The 16,267-nt window shown below is 40.1% G+C and overlaps 1 protein-coding gene and 1 long non-coding RNA gene across 17 annotated transcripts in view; one reads left to right on the top strand and one right to left on the bottom strand.

The window, feature by feature from the left end:
* Window positions 1–16,267, top strand: part of NEDD4L (NEDD4 like E3 ubiquitin protein ligase) — a 299,735-nt gene that overhangs the window by 255,936 nt on the left and 27,532 nt on the right. For 8 of the 12 annotated variants that reach the window (XM_006116556.5, XM_075932622.2, XM_006116563.5 and 5 more), the window contains 5 exons: window positions 3,005–3,059; window positions 3,150–3,206; window positions 7,633–7,691; window positions 12,516–12,581; window positions 13,575–13,804. In XM_006116556.5, the coding sequence (XP_006116618.1) occupies window positions 3,005–3,059; window positions 3,150–3,206; window positions 7,633–7,691; window positions 12,516–12,581; window positions 13,575–13,804 (467 nt within the window). The remainder of the gene's footprint in view (window positions 1–3,004; window positions 3,060–3,149; window positions 3,207–7,632; window positions 7,692–12,515; window positions 12,582–13,574; window positions 13,805–16,267) is intronic. The other 4 variants (XM_006116558.5, XM_006116559.5, XM_006116553.5 and 1 more) reach the window with 1 other exon arrangement.
* Window positions 997–16,267, bottom strand: part of LOC149524204 (uncharacterized) — a 60,155-nt gene continuing 44,884 nt past the window's right edge. The window contains exons 2-9 of one of the 5 annotated variants that reach the window (XR_016349953.1): window positions 14,326–14,423; window positions 12,779–12,944; window positions 10,741–10,770; window positions 6,805–6,889; window positions 5,881–5,968; window positions 2,263–2,419; window positions 1,513–1,665; window positions 997–1,324 (exon numbers count right to left, since the gene is read on the bottom strand). This is a non-coding gene — a long non-coding RNA (uncharacterized LOC149524204). The remainder of the gene's footprint in view (window positions 1,325–1,512; window positions 1,666–2,262; window positions 2,420–5,880; window positions 5,969–6,804; window positions 6,890–10,740; window positions 10,771–12,778; window positions 12,945–14,325; window positions 14,424–16,267) is intronic. The other 4 variants (XR_016349950.1, XR_016349952.1, XR_016349951.1 and 1 more) reach the window with 4 other exon arrangements.

Genomic DNA, 16,267 nt, shown 5'->3' with positions numbered 1-16,267 from the left:
CCAACCACTTACCGTATATACTTGTTCATTAGCCTGTTAGTTTATAAGCTGACCTCCTAAGATTAATAGGTACATATGGCAAAATGCTATGACCCATTCATAAACTGACCCTTTATTTCAGTGGTTGGTAAACTTGGTTTCCTGGCTCGTCAGGGTAAGCTGCTGGCACGTCAGAACTTTTTGTTTGCCTTGAAGATCTGCAGACACAGAGACCTGCAACTCCGAGTGTTCGCAATTCTCAGTTCTGGGCCAATGAGAACAGCGGGAAGTGGTAGACAGCATGTCCCCCAGACTGCACCACCTCCTGCAACTCCCACTAGTTGGGAATGGTGAATTGAACTGCCAAGGGCTCCATGCCTGCAGGCACTCCAAGTATACAAATCTCTCCCAGCACGCCAGCAACTTAACCTGACAGACCAGGAGCCAAAATTTGCTGTTGTAGATCACCGATGACAGAACATAAGTTATGGACTCACTTCTTTAAAAAATGCTAAAAATTTATTTTTATTTAACTTGAATCAGCATTTCACAAAATACTGGACCTTACGAGTCAATCAAAAAAATACAATGAACATTAGTGCTGTGGCTCTGGTGTTAGTCTGCTACTATGTAATTTGATCTCTTCGTGCATATTGACCACCGGACCACCTAGTCTGTAACCAATCTGAAAATGTAATACATAGAGTCAATAAAATCTGTAATAAAATTTAAGTAGCCTGTTATGACCACAGACATGACCATCTATAGGGCTGCGTTGAAATAAACACATCATACAATTATAGTTTGACAGTGATAAAGCAGGTGACATTCCTCTATAAAGCCCTAGCAAATCTATAACTAAATCATTTTAAATACTAGTGTGAAAATCTTAGAAAATAAACAACCGTGAAATCAAAAGAAAATGGTCTGCTTATGATGCAGCGTTCAAACTTAAAAGTTGTTGAATATGCAGAAGCAAACAATAAGCGTGCTTCTGCTTGTGAGTTCTGTGTCAGTGAGAAACCAGTAAGAGAGTGACAAAAAAAACCACTAAAAGACATGCCAAGAAGCAAGAACCATTGTCCAATCAGGTGTGCTTCATTTCCTTGGTTGGAGAAAGATCTCATCATTTGGGGGGTTAAATATCAACAAAATGGGTACCTCATCACTAGAATTGGAATTTTTCTGTGTGCTCTGCAAATGTCCAAGGTCGACAAATACAAGTCAGTAAAGTCATCAGTATTCGTTACATCAGCAGGTTGTTGAACTCACTTCATGAACCATCATGAACTCTGTGATCATCAGTGAACAAAGCTAGCACAAAACCTGCTGAGAAACCTGGAAGCTGTCACAAATAGAAATATGGATGACATTTCATTTCCCAAGCAACAGAATGGTAACTGGTGTTGGTGAAAAAACAGTTTTAAGTAAAACCACTGGCCATTAAAAAAATCCATTTTACAATGGTTTTATCATATTTGGTCAATGGATCAAAGCTCACCGCTGTTCTTATTTTTAAAAGAAAAACCTTACCTAAAAACATGAAATTTCCTGTGGGTGTTGTGATATGTGCACATTGCTTCAGGAAGTAGAGCAGGCCAACGGATGTGCTGTCCATCACTTCCTGTCACTCCCATTGGCTGTAAATGGTGAACTGCAGCCACTGCAAGTTGAGGGGTTCCGTGCCTGCAGAAGTCCAGGTACACAAAACATCCTGTCATGCCAATGGCTTATCCTGATGGGCTGGGAACCAAAGTTTGCCAACTCCTGAACTACAGCAACAATGTTCACCCATTAATAAGACAACCCCACTCTTTGATACATCACTTTTTTTACCAAAAGAATTTGGCGTATGAATGAGTATATACAGTAACTAGGTCAGCTAAAAGTTCAAGCAACATGGAAGCTTTCTCCAAGTCTTTATTATTGACACTGTGACTTTGGATGGTTGAAAGTTGCTGTGAAAACTGAAACAGAATACAAGTTTGAATCAAGATGGAAGAACGTTTCTAAGTTGGTTATGTCGGTTAGCTTAAGATTCTTTTTTGGCATTCACAGATCTAACTTAATGTTTTGTTCTCTCTGGAAGGAGGAGTAGGTGGTATGCTGTGAAGTTTAATTTAGATTTTGAATGACACTTCTACATTCCATGTAGGAAACTACCACTGTGATTCAAATGTTACTTGGGATTATACTAGTAACCCTTTGCTTCATAATCAGAGTCAATTATAGAGCCGTTGTCTCTTTATGAAAAGCTTTGCTCTTAAAGGTAGAAAGCAATACCTGAACATTTTAGATTTCTTCATGTGCGTCTAATCCAGTACCTGATGTCGGTAGCACTCATTGGTCTTGTCTACACTAAGAGGAAGGTACTAGCAGGCCTGTGGTTTCCATCAACACACTCCCCATCTAGCTCTGCTGGGATGAAGTCTAACTGACTCTGTTTAGGGAAAAGACATTTTTGAAATTTAGGCAATTCATTATTACTTTATTTGTAATTGCAGTTATCACCTAGTGTAAGCGCAAGTAACACTTTTACAATTATTTGTTAGCTTGCTACAAGACAAGACTAAAGCAGTTTTAAAAGAAAAATAGCTGTGCATTAGGTTGTTTTATTGGTATTTTTCCTTTAAGTTGGGCATGCAGTTATATCCAGACAGGACGTCTTTAAGTGCAATAAAGGTGTGATTTGTATATTGGTTCTGACATTGGCCAACACAGTATGACTTAGAGGAAGGTTCAGGAAAGCCGACACACGGTAGTTATTTGGGATGATCCACCCCTTATGAGATCTGCTCCTAGCCCTTTATACTTAGTTTGCCTTAAACTCTGGGCATTTTTGTTAACCATCCAATCATTCTGAATCTTGCTAACTTCTTGGCCTTTGGTGTGATTCTGTGATTGTTGTGTCCCTTCTAACTTATTTTTTTAAGCTAGTTTAAGTAAACAAATGATGTATTCCTCTGTTTGGTGTGCATGCTTAGGATGGTAATACTAATTTAATTAACGTTTTTTATACTTCCAGCCTGGTTGGGAGGAAAGAATCCATTTGGATGGAAGAACATTTTATATAGATCATAGTAAGTAAGCATCCAGGTACCTTCTGCAACTAGAGAAAGGGAGGTAATAAATATTGAAGTGAAAGTTTTATAATTTTACTCTTCATTTAGGAAGCCAGGTGTTGATATGTGGAGACATTGATACCAGAGACTTAGTGCCCTCCTACGGTACTGTATATTCACCAAAAGCTTGCTTTTAATTGGCTCATCAAGCTTTGTCCCTCTCTGATCTTGTGAAGCATTAACATTTCTTCTTTGTGGTTTTCTTTGTTTTTGTTGATATTTTGGATTCTTTGTTGTTGTTGATGACCCCATGGCTTATTTGCACTTATTTAATGAATTAAAATACACACTAGGATAGAAAATAAGATGAGAAAGGATGATGTATCCACAAGTCCATATATAGGCAGTGGAAGAAATAACTCTGAGAAATTTTCCCTCCCACTTCCTTGAAAGGGTCTTGTGGCAATGCCAATTCTGACCTTATTTTCTATTTGTAGCATGTTTTATTGCACCCAGCCCGTTAATATCTATCAAATTCTGTTATTGAAGTTCCAGTGTAAGTGATGTTTCATTGTAGACTTGTCTTACTAGAGCATCTCAGAACAAGTGTGTGGATTTTTGTTGTTTAAATATGTGTCAGTCTAATAGAAGATTTTTTACCTTTCAGCCAGGATTATTTGAAAGGTGTTTCTATTTATGAGATAATCCTTATATAAAAATACAGACACCATGAAACATCCTTAGAAAAACTGGGAGTCAGGAAGATAACTGCACAAAACCTGTAAAATTAAAATCTTAAACCATTCTACGTGTTTGGCAGCATTATGGTTTTTACTTTATTTTACTGTCAGTAGTATTAACTGCTGTGCTTATTCTCTGTTTTAAAAAAACTGTCTGTAAAGCAAATTGATTTTTTGAAATTGCATGTTGAGTTTTTAAGAGAAACCCTACTCTTAAGTAAGGTATTGAACTGGTACATTCTTTTCAGGATTAACCTGTTCCAAATATTGCTATAGAATTCTTAGTGCTTTTTGCACTTTTACTATTTTAAGTAGCCCACAAAAGTTTGATTATAAGGTCAGAAATTTATCCTGAACTCCTGTTATCAAGGGGTCCAAGAAAAGAAAAGAGCTTGATTTAAGATGGTATCACATTTACACTTGCTGTGATTCCCTGTCTTTCAATAGTTTAATTAGCCTGACCCTTAGTTATTTGAGCTTAGGTTTGTTTCTAAATGTAAAGAAAAATTTTAACATTACATTAGGCAGAGTTCACTAGTGAATTTCTAGTGGTTGTCAAACATCTAATTTTTTAATTTTTTTTTTAATTTGAAATTTCTTCCTTGGTTCCCTTTCCTGAAATGCAAGAGGGGAGAGGTTGGCTTTGCAGATGGTGAACTGCAAAAAGCAAGTTTTTCCTGATGATACTTGTTTCCAGAAAACACCCTTGTTCTCACATTGTTACATCACTGTGGTTACCAGTGGACCCGCAGCAAGGGTGAAGCCAATGGTATCACAGTGGTTATTCAAGTTTCTTTGCAATAACTTCATGCTGAATATTAAGCAAATGACAATGCAGAATGTTCAGGGACTTGTCTTCCCCAATATTAAAAGTAGTGTCTGTTTTCACAGTTTTCCTAAGGGACTATAATGACATGACTTTGATGAAATACACAACTGCAGTAATGTAAAAATATGGCAATATCCCTATTTCATATATTCTAAATTTATTATTTTTAAGTCCCAATTACAAGTGTATGTAACAGTATGTAAAATGTACCATATTCAGATTAGGGCCAACTTTAGAACCTACATTGAAATCTGTCATGGTCATGGTCCGCTAGGATTTCCCCGAAATATATAGGCCTCAAGAACTCCATGAACTCACTGACCATCAGCATCTTCTGTATTTGCAGCCCTTTGTCAGAGTGGCTAGTTGTTAAAGAATTATAGCTGTGTAATTGGTCTTCTAAGGGAAGAAGGGGCCAGAAGAGCTCATTCAAGGAGTTGGAATGATGAATAAGGGCTCAGGAAATGGCCTGATAGTGGAGGAAAGGAAGTGTTCTTAAGGAATTGGGAGTTGGATGGTTAGAAAACCAGAACTGACTCTAAGTGTCTGGGATCAGGAACCCTATAGCATTGGGCAGGGCTCCCCTCTCTTTTAGCCAATCAGGAGCTACCTCTCTGAAGGGAACTGAGGGTGGCAGCTGCAAAGGGATGATGTTCAGCCATAAGAGACAGATCAATAAGCAGCAGCTCTGCAACAAGTTCCAAGTCATGTAATCACATTTCTGGTAAAAGATTGTGATTATCTAAATTAAAGGTACACCATCAACTTTAAATTCAGCCAACTTTATGAAAGGGTTAATAGATTCAGATTCAGCTACTGTTCATGCCCTGGTTCCCCCTTAATTTTTTAAATCTCCATCTCTACAGTCCTATTGATATGCAAAAGGCTTGTTCAACAGCAGAGAATCTGACTCTTGGGGAACAACACAACCAAGTGCTATTAGATGCACAGTGTCAACAAAGACAGACAGGATTTCAGTTGTAATAATAAAGGGGGTCACTTGGGCAAATATTAGATTAAAAAAATCAAATTGAAATTGTACATATCAGAATAGATTATTAACTTGAAAATATTCCTTTTAGTGATGATGCCACATAAATATTTTAATGCCCAAGTTCTCAGGGAGGAAAGGTGGAGGAGTGCTTTGTTAATAAAATACAGAGCTTTTTATCCGCTCAGACTGGTTCAAGTTAAGCTGTATCAGTATTATAACCAAATGTATCTGAAAGCTCAGTAGTTTGCATGAAATGGGTTAGTAGTTTCTATTCACCTGTGCTTTGCTGCATCTGCCCAGGCCGTATAAAAGACCTTGGTCTCCAGAACTGTCACTCCAGCATCTTCTATGCGCATTAAATATACTTAAAATGCATAATGAGAAATACGAGAACACCTTTTAATATTCAGCAATTATAAACAAATAAGAAAATTGCCACAGCTTTGACCCTATTTTTATTCTATCAACACTTTCTTCAAAAACATTGTTTCAAACTTCAGCTTTCGTAATCTAACTTATTTTTGGCCATTTTAAAATTAAATCCAACTCCAGGTTGAAGCTCTGTGGTCCGGAGCTCGCTGGTCCAGAAACATCTGTGGTCCAGCAGGACCATGGATGTCATTGGACAAGAGAACCCCAGTGGCAGAAGTTGCTGGTGGCGGTGGAGTGAGGGCGGGGGGAAAGGAGAGGGGCGGGGCAAGAGCCTGCAGGCAGGAAAGCAGGCAGGCCTCCTGAGGTCACGGGACCAAGAGGCCAGCAGGGCTGTCATAGCCAGGGGCAGCAGTGCCAAGTGTCTGGGGAGAGGAGCCCAGCAGGGAGCCCCCTCCCCCGGCCTAGCAAACTCCCTTGCCAGGTACCTAGGGTGCCGGACCAGAGAGGTCCAATCTGTATTATAAAGCAACAGATCTTTCTGAAGATCTGTAGAGAAACATAGAAATTCTTAAGGTATATAACCTTTTACTTAAAATAAAACTATATATACATAAAATTTTACACATAAGTTCCTTCCTAAGGGAGCAATTTGGGAACTTAAAATGAGCATGAGGAGGAACTTGATCACAGTTGTTATCATACAAACTGTAAAGCATAGCTGTAAACATAAATATAAGGATTGCTATTCCACTATCAGGGCAGAAAATTGATTACTTAAACTTTGCCATTGCAGATGGTACCTACTTGAATTTTGGCGCATCATCTTACCATTGTGATACCATTGTTCCATTGTGGTTCTGCCGTGTTCAGATTTTTATTAGAAATATTCCATGTGGAGGCAGGGAGAATATCACTGTAATACCGTAAAACCATTAGCCTACCAATGCTCTAAAAAATCTGCACCATTGTTTTGCTATTATATCTTTGGCAAGAGATATTTTTGTCAAATTGAATATGCTTCCCTTGTGTCATAACTTCATAAGGGAAGGCAAAAATGTGCAGTCTTAAATACCTTAATCAGTAGCTAGTGTCTACGTAGCTGTATCTTTCTAGAATGGAGAAAATTTCTCCCCAGTTCTATATCCGGTCCTATTTTAAAATGATTGTTTCTCTATTCTAAATTTATAAACATAATTTGATCATATCCTGGTGTGAGTTCTTGTCAGTTTTTTTAGTGTTAACTGTAAATAGTTTTAAAGTTGCACAAGAACACTCAAAAAGTTTGAATTTAGTCACTTAAATCTAGCATTTGAAGGGGTCCTTTTGGGCCCACGACCTTTGTTTGCCTAATCTGAGTTAAATGCATGTCAAGATCAAGTTATAAATCTCTGAAGAAGGGGTTTATAATTTAAATATTGACACTCTAGATCTTTTGACAAAAGCAGTGTGAGTGTACTGGTTTATACGGTAGTTTTGCATTTTTGAATGAATGTTTCCAACTAAACAGTGTGATGGGATTTTAATGGTTGGGGTGTACACAGTTCTTTCCTAACCCTGAAGTACTAAGTTATGGATATTGCAGGGTTATGGGATGCAGATGAAATTTTTTGATGACAGAAGAGAACTAATGGTAAGATTTCTTTTATTAATTTACAGATAGTAAAATTACTCAGTGGGAAGACCCCAGATTGCAGAACCCAGCTATTACCGGTCCAGTAAGTACTGTGTATGCTAATAGTTTTTAATGCCCCACATTAAACGTTATGGCTTAAACTCTTTCCTGTGCCAAGATCTACTTGGTGTAGGGCAGAAGGGAATGTTATATAGCAGCTTACAGCTGATTACTTAGGTCAGTCTGTGCCTGCTGCAGCACAAGTTAGAACAGCCCCATGGTTGCTGTCTTGCTGGCAGCAGTCCCAAACAGCAGTATGCCAGAGGGAGTTGCCAAAGCACACTGCACTCCAGTACCACCCACTGTTACAGGATCAGACCAAGTATGATTTGGACAGAGGCAATTTCTGTATCTTCTGAGACCTTCCCATGTGAGCTGGCCAATTTTGGAAGCTTGCAGGTCCTCTAATTTCCTTCCTTTCTTCCACCAATTATCATATAATATAATTTCCTTCCTTAGGGACCCAGGAAAAATATTTGATCAGTGTATCCTCCAATACATCCCTGGCTACTCCATAATCTTGACTCTGGTTTATTTTAGATGTCTGATTAGAGTGTATATTTTGCTGCATTATTTTCTCTTCTGAAAATTCCGTCCATTCAGATAATGCATGGCTAACAGATGGATGCTTGCAGGTTTGACTTATTGTAACCCCTTCATTTGTCACTGTTCCCATTTTCCTGCAGCTGCAACAAGAAACTATCTCCACCAAATTGAAATAATGGAGTTTGTCTCTAAAGGGCATTCATTTCTAATGTCTTCCCTAAGCAGAAAAAGTTCTTTTTTTCAAAGCAGATTTTTCCCATTAGAAAACTGATGTGGTGATGAGACTCCAGGGTAGAGATCATGCAGAGGCCATATCCAGTTTAATATAAGAGATGCTGTTTGACTTGCTCTTGGCATCCAAGGAAGCAGCATTAAAAATGCAAATCTTGGATATATTTTTGTCACTATGTGGTGAGGGCTCCTCCTTGGCCTCCCTGACTCTTTCCTCATCCACCTTTCCTATATTAAAATCCACTTTCTTGCCAGTGGCTGTAAAAATAACAATCCCTCAGCGAGTCTTCTTTGGCTTCCTAGCCCTTCCTCTATCAAATAGAAATTGTATATCCTCCTCTCCGAACTTCTTCACAGTACTGGCTCTGTCTGCATTATAGGTCTGGTCTTCTACATTGTATGCGCTCATCTCCTAGTTGTGACTCCGTGTCTATTTTTCATACCATGCTCCTGTGCCTTGAATAGCCTCCCTCTCCTGGGCACCAGGCCTAACTCACTCTCCTTACCCTTCATCAGATATCTTTCAGAACTTTTTCCTTTAGTTCATCTACTCTTCCTCTGGTGCCTCAAGCATTTATGAAAATAAACAGAAGACCATTTAAAGAAGCAAGGTACCTGGCCAGATCACTGGCTATTGTAACATTTGTCAACATACATCAGCATGTCTTCATTATAACTGAGAATCAGTTTAAGAATAGGAACGGAATTAAAAAAAAAAGTTTGGGTACATTCTGTCCCCTTGCCAAACTGCACTCTTCCAATTCATTGTTCACGCTTCCTTTCCCTCCTACTCACCATGGATTGTAGGGAAATGTGTACATTTCTCAAAAATCCTGTGTCATTGAAATTAAATGCAAAACTTTGACTTGAGTGGCACAGAATTGAACCCTGGCATTAAAACAACCTTTGGCCATCTCATTTTTTCATATGTTAAAAAGAAAGAGGAAAAAATGTTGATTAATGGTATTTTCAAAATGGTTGACACTTTTGCTATTGTTATCTATCTGGGGCTGCTAAGTGTGCATAGAATCATAGAATACTAGAATTGGAAGGAACCTTGAGAGGTTGTAAAGTCCAGTCTCCTGTGCTCATGGCAGGGCCAAGCACCATCTAGACCTGGAGTGAGCAACCTTTCAGAAGAAGAGTGCCGAGATTTAACTTATTCACTTCTATTTACAGATCAGCTTGCCGGTGATACTTTTTAATGTCAATAATAGTCCTACTTACAGCAGCTTCATTAATAAATAAATTAAGATACAGATCACAAGGTACGTCTAGACTACATGCCTCTGACGACAGAGGCATGTAGATTAGACTACCAGGCATAGAAAAATGAAGCGACGATTTAAATAATCGCTGCTTCATTTAAATTTACACGATGAGGCATACCTGGGAGGTCGACAAATGCCTTTGATGTAGACCCCGCGCGTCCAGACTACCGCGCTGAGCCTACAAACAGCTGATCGGCTCAGCGCGGCAGCCATGTAAATTTAAATGAAGCGGTGATTATTTAAATTGCCGCTTCATTTTCCTATGCCTGGTAGTCTAATCTACATGCCTCTGTTGCCAGAGGCATGTAGTCTAGACGTACCCTTACTGTTTAGTGTGATCCTTGGCCTTGCTTTGCCTTGCTGAGTTTTCTCTGATCTTGGGCTTGCAGTTTGATATTTGAAGCAGCACACAAGCCTCCGAGTAAGGGTTTAGCAACCTACAGCATGCCAGAGCGGCCACCTGAGCACCCCCTTCTCCCCTGCCAATGCGGCCATGGGCCTGTCTCCAACCCACTCACCCCCACTCCAACCCCCTCCGGCAGCAACCCACCCACCCATGTCTTCAAATCCCACCCCCAGGCAGCAATCCACCCATCCACAGCAGCAACCCTCTCACCCGCCACATGTCCTAGGCCCAAAATGCTGGCGACAGCCTCAGCCCAACTTGGCCCTGGCCACCATAGCGGACACCGGAGCAGCCAGCCGTCATACGGTCCTAGGCCAGTCTCAGTCCCCAACCCACTCGCCCCAGCTTCAGCACTCTCTGGCAGCAACCCACCCGCCCATAGCTTCAACAGCCCCCAGTCTCCAACCCTCCTGGCTGTGGCCTCTACACAGCATAGCAGCAACCCACCTGCCCGCCATGTGTTCTAGGCCCGAAACACCGGCAGCAGGCACTCTACAGTGCGGCTTCAGCCCCAGCAGCAGCCAGCCTCCAACATGGCCCTGTCTGCCAGAGTGGCTGCCCAAGCAGCCACCCCCCAATGTGGCCCCAGACCCATCCTGGTTCCCCATCCCCACCAGCAGAGTAGCCACAACACTCACCTTCCAGGAGCATGAGGAAAGGGAGTACTGCTGTGGAGGAGGATAGGCTTTGATTAGAATTTTTGATGTCACCGTGTAGGCATGCATGTTAAAGACGCAGGATCATGGCTGCTTGGGGGAGTAGGTGCAGGGCTGAGCTCCCGCCTATTGTGCGAATAAAAATCGTCTTAAGTGGCACACTAGGTTGCTGACCCCTGATCTAGACTGTTCCTGACAGGTGCTTGTGTAACCTGCTGAAAATCTCCAATGAAAATCTCCAAAAATTTCACAATCTCCCTGGGTATTTTATTCAGTGCTTAATCACTGTTTAAACCTGATCAATAACCAGAAAGTATATTGAAAAGTACATAGTATCTACTTTTAATTTACTTGTCCAGCATACTGAAAGTTACAATTTTATTACCGTATTAGAAAAGTGCCACTGGCGTGAAATGCCCCTACATGCACTCAGTAGGCACATCTTTTTCAAATGTGATGTGCATGGTCACCAAAAATGTCTTTGGTGTAAAGTTGTTCAGTTCTAAGGGCCTGGCAGGAAACTCTGAAAATAAGATGTTGAGGTTTTCTAGTCTAATGCTTATGTGAGCCTAGGACACTTGTGCAATGCTGAGGATTCACGTCTCATCTGAGTTTTCAGTCCTTGAGTCCTAAGGAGTTGGATTGCTATGGAAGGACTGTACTGTGTTGAGTCCCTGAGCATGGGGTGGTGAAGGAGGTGAGGCAAGAGGGTAGAGGAATTCTTCACATTCATCAGTTATCTGGTTGATCATTGTTGACAGAATTCTGGAGCTGAGAAATTAGTGTTCATTTATTTAGATGTATAGCTAACAAAAAATCTTATATATAATCATTATGGAGAAGTGGTGACACATCATGGTAGCAGGGATGTAAACATAGTATCGGGCACCATTACAAACATATAAAGTATATACATTCTCTAAAGGGTTATTGCACTGTGTGAGTAAGGGATTAAGATATCAGTAAACATGCCAAAGGATTCCTTCACCACTGTAATAAAATCACACACTTATCCTCATCAGGGGATAACGACTTTTCCAGTTTTACACATCTTCTCTTCCACAAGGAAGACCACCTAACATGCATATTTCAACTCTCCAGTTTGCACCCACAACCAGACAATTATAAACCCACTTCAAGATGATCTGAAACCTTCTCCCCTAGATGCATGTCCTGGACTGACTTCTGACATTTATGATGGAGTTAGGAATATGCAGCTCTTACATTTTGGAGTTCACAACTATTCCTCTGCCCTTTTGGAAATATACCTCAAATATTTAGAGCTGCTACTCAACTGTACGACAGGGCAAATAATTAAAAATAATGTAAAAGTCCATATGAGGACACCTGTACATTCCCAATATGATATCTGGACCATGAGAATAAATCATGCTTTTTCTTTTCTCGCTTTTTTTTTCTGGTGTTCTCTCACCCTTTCTGTTGCTGTTACCACAAAAGAGGATTGTGTAGTGAAACCCTGGGTCTCAATTTATCCATTTGCATAATGGGGATAATACCTCCTGAGGAAAGGGTTAAATTTTAATACTACTAAAGTGTTTTTAGGTCCTTAGGTGAAAATTGTTGTGTGTGATGCAGAGGGTTGTTTTCAGAGCACATGTTTAGGGTAAATCAAAACTCACTAAGAGTATATTTTTTAACTGCTGGGTACAGTACTCTCAATTAACATTTTAGGGTTACAGTATGCCAGATTGCATGATGCATTCAATAATGAGTATTTATAATTTTCTCTCTTTCAGGCTGTTCCTTATTCCAGAGAGTTCAAGCAGAAATATGACTATTTCAGGAAGAAGTTAAAGAAACCAGTAAGTAAATAAATGTTTGTCCTATATTGGAACCGACTGTTTTAGAGTAGGAAAATACAATGGACTGTCCCAAGAATAAGGTGCTGCACTTTCTTACCACACATTTTCCATTCTCTCTCTGTCAACCAAAACTGGTTTGAGGCTCAAGTTTTCATTTATAAATGGACAATTAAAGCAGTCAGGCAGCAGCAACTTACCATCACTTCACGGTTAATATTGATGCATGAGGACAGGCTCAGGTGAAAATCCATGACTTAAATGAGCATACAGACTGAAACTGTCCTCGGCTGTCCAAAAGTCTGGTCATAAGAAACTGGGAGTGCTTAAGAAACTGGTGCTGCTGCCACTTCTGGTATGTTAGATCTGTGGACAAATAGGACTTCAGTAATTCAGTGTCTTTCACCACCACTTAAAATCACTTATTGAAAATAAATAAGATCTCAATGCTAACTTGCCTGTAGTATCGATCGGCTCACTAATGGCTTTAATGTTTGGTTAGGGTTGCCAAAGTTTTAAAGGGGTCCCACAGGCATTCTTTTGCTATACGTTGATCTATTTACCTTTCTACCCAGATCTATGAGGCCTGCTTCTTTCGCTGCATTAAAATGTAGCACTTCCAAGTGCACCAACTGGCAATTGGCTTTCTGCTGTATGAACCACTTTAATTGGAAGTAAAAATGGTTGCTGCACACTCATGTGATCAGGAAAATTAGACCTTTTTGTGGTTCTCTGCTGTCACTTGTTTGTTCATTCCACCTTGTTTCCATTCTGCATATTCCAAACACACTCTTGCTGCTGCTTTGCTTTTTTGCAATTTTCTTCTCCTGTTGACTAGTTTTCCTGAATAGGTTTCCAACCTATTCTGCATATGAACCGTTACAGTGGAGCATGCGAGAAGCCTTCGCTTGTTTAGCTAGATTACTCACCACTCTATGCTATCATCTTAATATATGTAGGCTGTGCATTCAAACCAACATTTGTCCTTTCATGTAGGGTGATATACCAAACAGATTTGAAATGAAACTACACAGAAGTAATGTTTTTGAGGAATCCTATAGAAGAATCATGTCTGTAAAGAGACCCGATGTACTGAAAGCCAGACTCTGGATTGAATTTGAGTCAGAAAAAGGACTTGACTATGGAGGTGTGGCAAGAGAATGGTTCTTCCTGTTATCTAAGGAGATGTTTAATCCTTATTATGGTCTCTTTGAATATTCAGCAACGTAAGTCTCCATTAAAATATTTTCATTGTAAGTGATCTAGATTACTTGGATAAGGGAAAAATTATGTATTGAAGCCCTTAGAATTTCCTTCAGGATATACTTTTAAATTCCAAAGCCATGGTAAAGTATCTCTCTACTGTGGTTTGTTACCTATTCCAAGTTCAGGAAGCCTTCTGAGACCAAGCTGCTGCTGTGATATATTAAGCAACTTTTATTGTTACGTAAATATTTCACGCTATTTTGCAAGGCAGCATACGGAATGCATTTGCATGACTTGTACAGGTTGGACTTCCTTGGTCTAGCATCCTCAGGATCTAACTGGTCCCAGATGAGGGATTTTTCTGGACCCGGGGAGGTAATTTCAGGCCCCCTGCTGCCGGCCCCCCTCCATCACCAAGTTTCCTGGCTCCCTCCCCAGCCCAGCTGAGCTGTGTGCCAGACATCTCCCACCCCCGCAGCCCAGATGAGCCACCTCCTGTAGCCCAATTGAGCCATGTGCCAGCTCCTGGGCCCCCACCCACCTGCAGCATGCCACGATTTTCTGATCCTGGAGCATCCATGGTTGTGCCAGACCACAGATGTTGCCAGCCTAGTGAATCCTGGATTGTAGAGGTGCAACCTGTCATAGTGAAAAGAATGGTGCAAGAGAAGGAATTCTTTGTATGCCATACCCATTATAATGCATTGTTGTTGCTTTTTTAAGGAAACTCTTATGTTTGAGTTGAAATTCACCTCTCATGGGCCAGCTTCTCATTTTCACTAAGGATCCTTTACACAACTGTGGCACTATAAATGTTTCTTAAAGTGGGAGTGAATTACATTTACACTCACTGTAAGGCCTGATTACATTGTCAGAGTAGTGTAAATGAGGAGCTGTCTCTTGCACTCCAAGTGCCTTTAAATACATAATATGACATTTCATAACTACTAATACGTTTGTTTATTGCTGGAAGTGCTTTCTGTGTTTGGTGTCAAAATTTAATTCACTACTTTTTTCTAATAAAAGTGTTGGGTAGACTGTAAAGGAGATGAACAAAGGGCAATATAAACAAGAAATTCCCTATTCTGTGCATCAGCTTCTGGTATCTTCTTCAACAATTTTTCTCACAATTTGTAGAATTTGGAAATAAGCCTTTTCTTTTTGCGTACACAGAAGCATAATGTTGTGAAATATATGGCTACTTCAAACTCTCGTTTACTGAACTTTGCTGCAAAAATGTTTTTGCCTTTGAAAAGATTTTCATTGATTAAATATATGCAACAATGCATTAATATTTTAAACGAAAACTATTTAATTTTTAGTTTCAATTTGGCAGAAATAAGTAATGGGAAATCCCACTTGAATAGAATATTGTCATTAAAAACAGGAATAAGAAATCATTACAGATGACATTTTAACCTATCTCGCTAGGAAGCTAATTTTTTCCCTAATGAGGTAATAAAATGAATTTAGAATTCATGCTGGGAAATATTCATATGCCCAAAGTGTCATTTATCTATTAGTGTAGTCATTTAGTCCCCCATTACTGTGTTGATCACATTCCAGTTTTAACTCTTGTGAGATATATTCGCTGTAAAGAATATACACTAGAATTGCTTCTATCCATGGTTTTGTTGGTTTTTAATAAATCCATTGTCATATTAGCACATTGGCTTTATAGCAAATATTGTAAGCACTGTATGTTTAGACCTAGTTCTCTGCCACACTTAATCAGTAGAACCTGTATTATTCAGAGGCAGATGCCTTTGCAGTGGAGAGTGGGGCTTGCATCCCAGGGGATCTCTTGCATTTCCACCTTTTTTAAATGTCCAGTCTTCTATCTGCTTGGATTTTAACCCTCTGTTAAGACTTTCCTAACTGATGTTTGAAACTAGGGCTCGGACCACACTGCAGGGCACAGACCTAAATTAAAGTAACCATATCCCAGAGTACCTATCCTCCCCCGCCCCACCAAAATGGAGCTGCTTATAGCTCTGGGAGTATGGTGCACTATGGGAAATTTGTACTGCTCAACATGCAGGAAGCAGCTCTCTTTGCACAAGATTTGATCCGTTTGCTCCCTCTTGCAAAACCAGGAGGCTCTCTAATAAGGTGCTTGCAGATGGGTGATCTGAAGAGCTGTTGCATGCAAAGGGGGTTGTCTTCTCTTTTTAATAGCAGGGACTGCAGATTGTTCTGAGAAAGAGGACTAATGAAGTTCTCCCATAGAACTTAGATATTTCCATCTGACTCCTGGGACCCAGGTCAAGCAGGATTACATCTACACTGCAGAGCAATAGGGCTCAGACCCTGGATCCTTGCTTAACTCAGGCTCAGACTCTCAGCCCTGCAAAGTCCTTTGACCCTGGTCTCAACTCTGGGTTAGCACAATAGTAGTAGACACAAGAGGGAGGACAGTTTGCTTGAGCCCAGGCACAAACATGAGTTTGTTGCGGTATAGATGTACCCTCAGTTCTGTTCAA

The sequence above is a fragment of the Pelodiscus sinensis genome, chromosome 6 (assembly GCF_052426305.1).
Source record: "Pelodiscus sinensis isolate ZL-2025 chromosome 6, ASM5242630v1, whole genome shotgun sequence".
NCBI lineage: Eukaryota > Metazoa > Chordata > Testudines > Trionychidae > Pelodiscus > Pelodiscus sinensis.
This window is presented reverse-complemented; position numbering and strand designations above follow the sequence as displayed.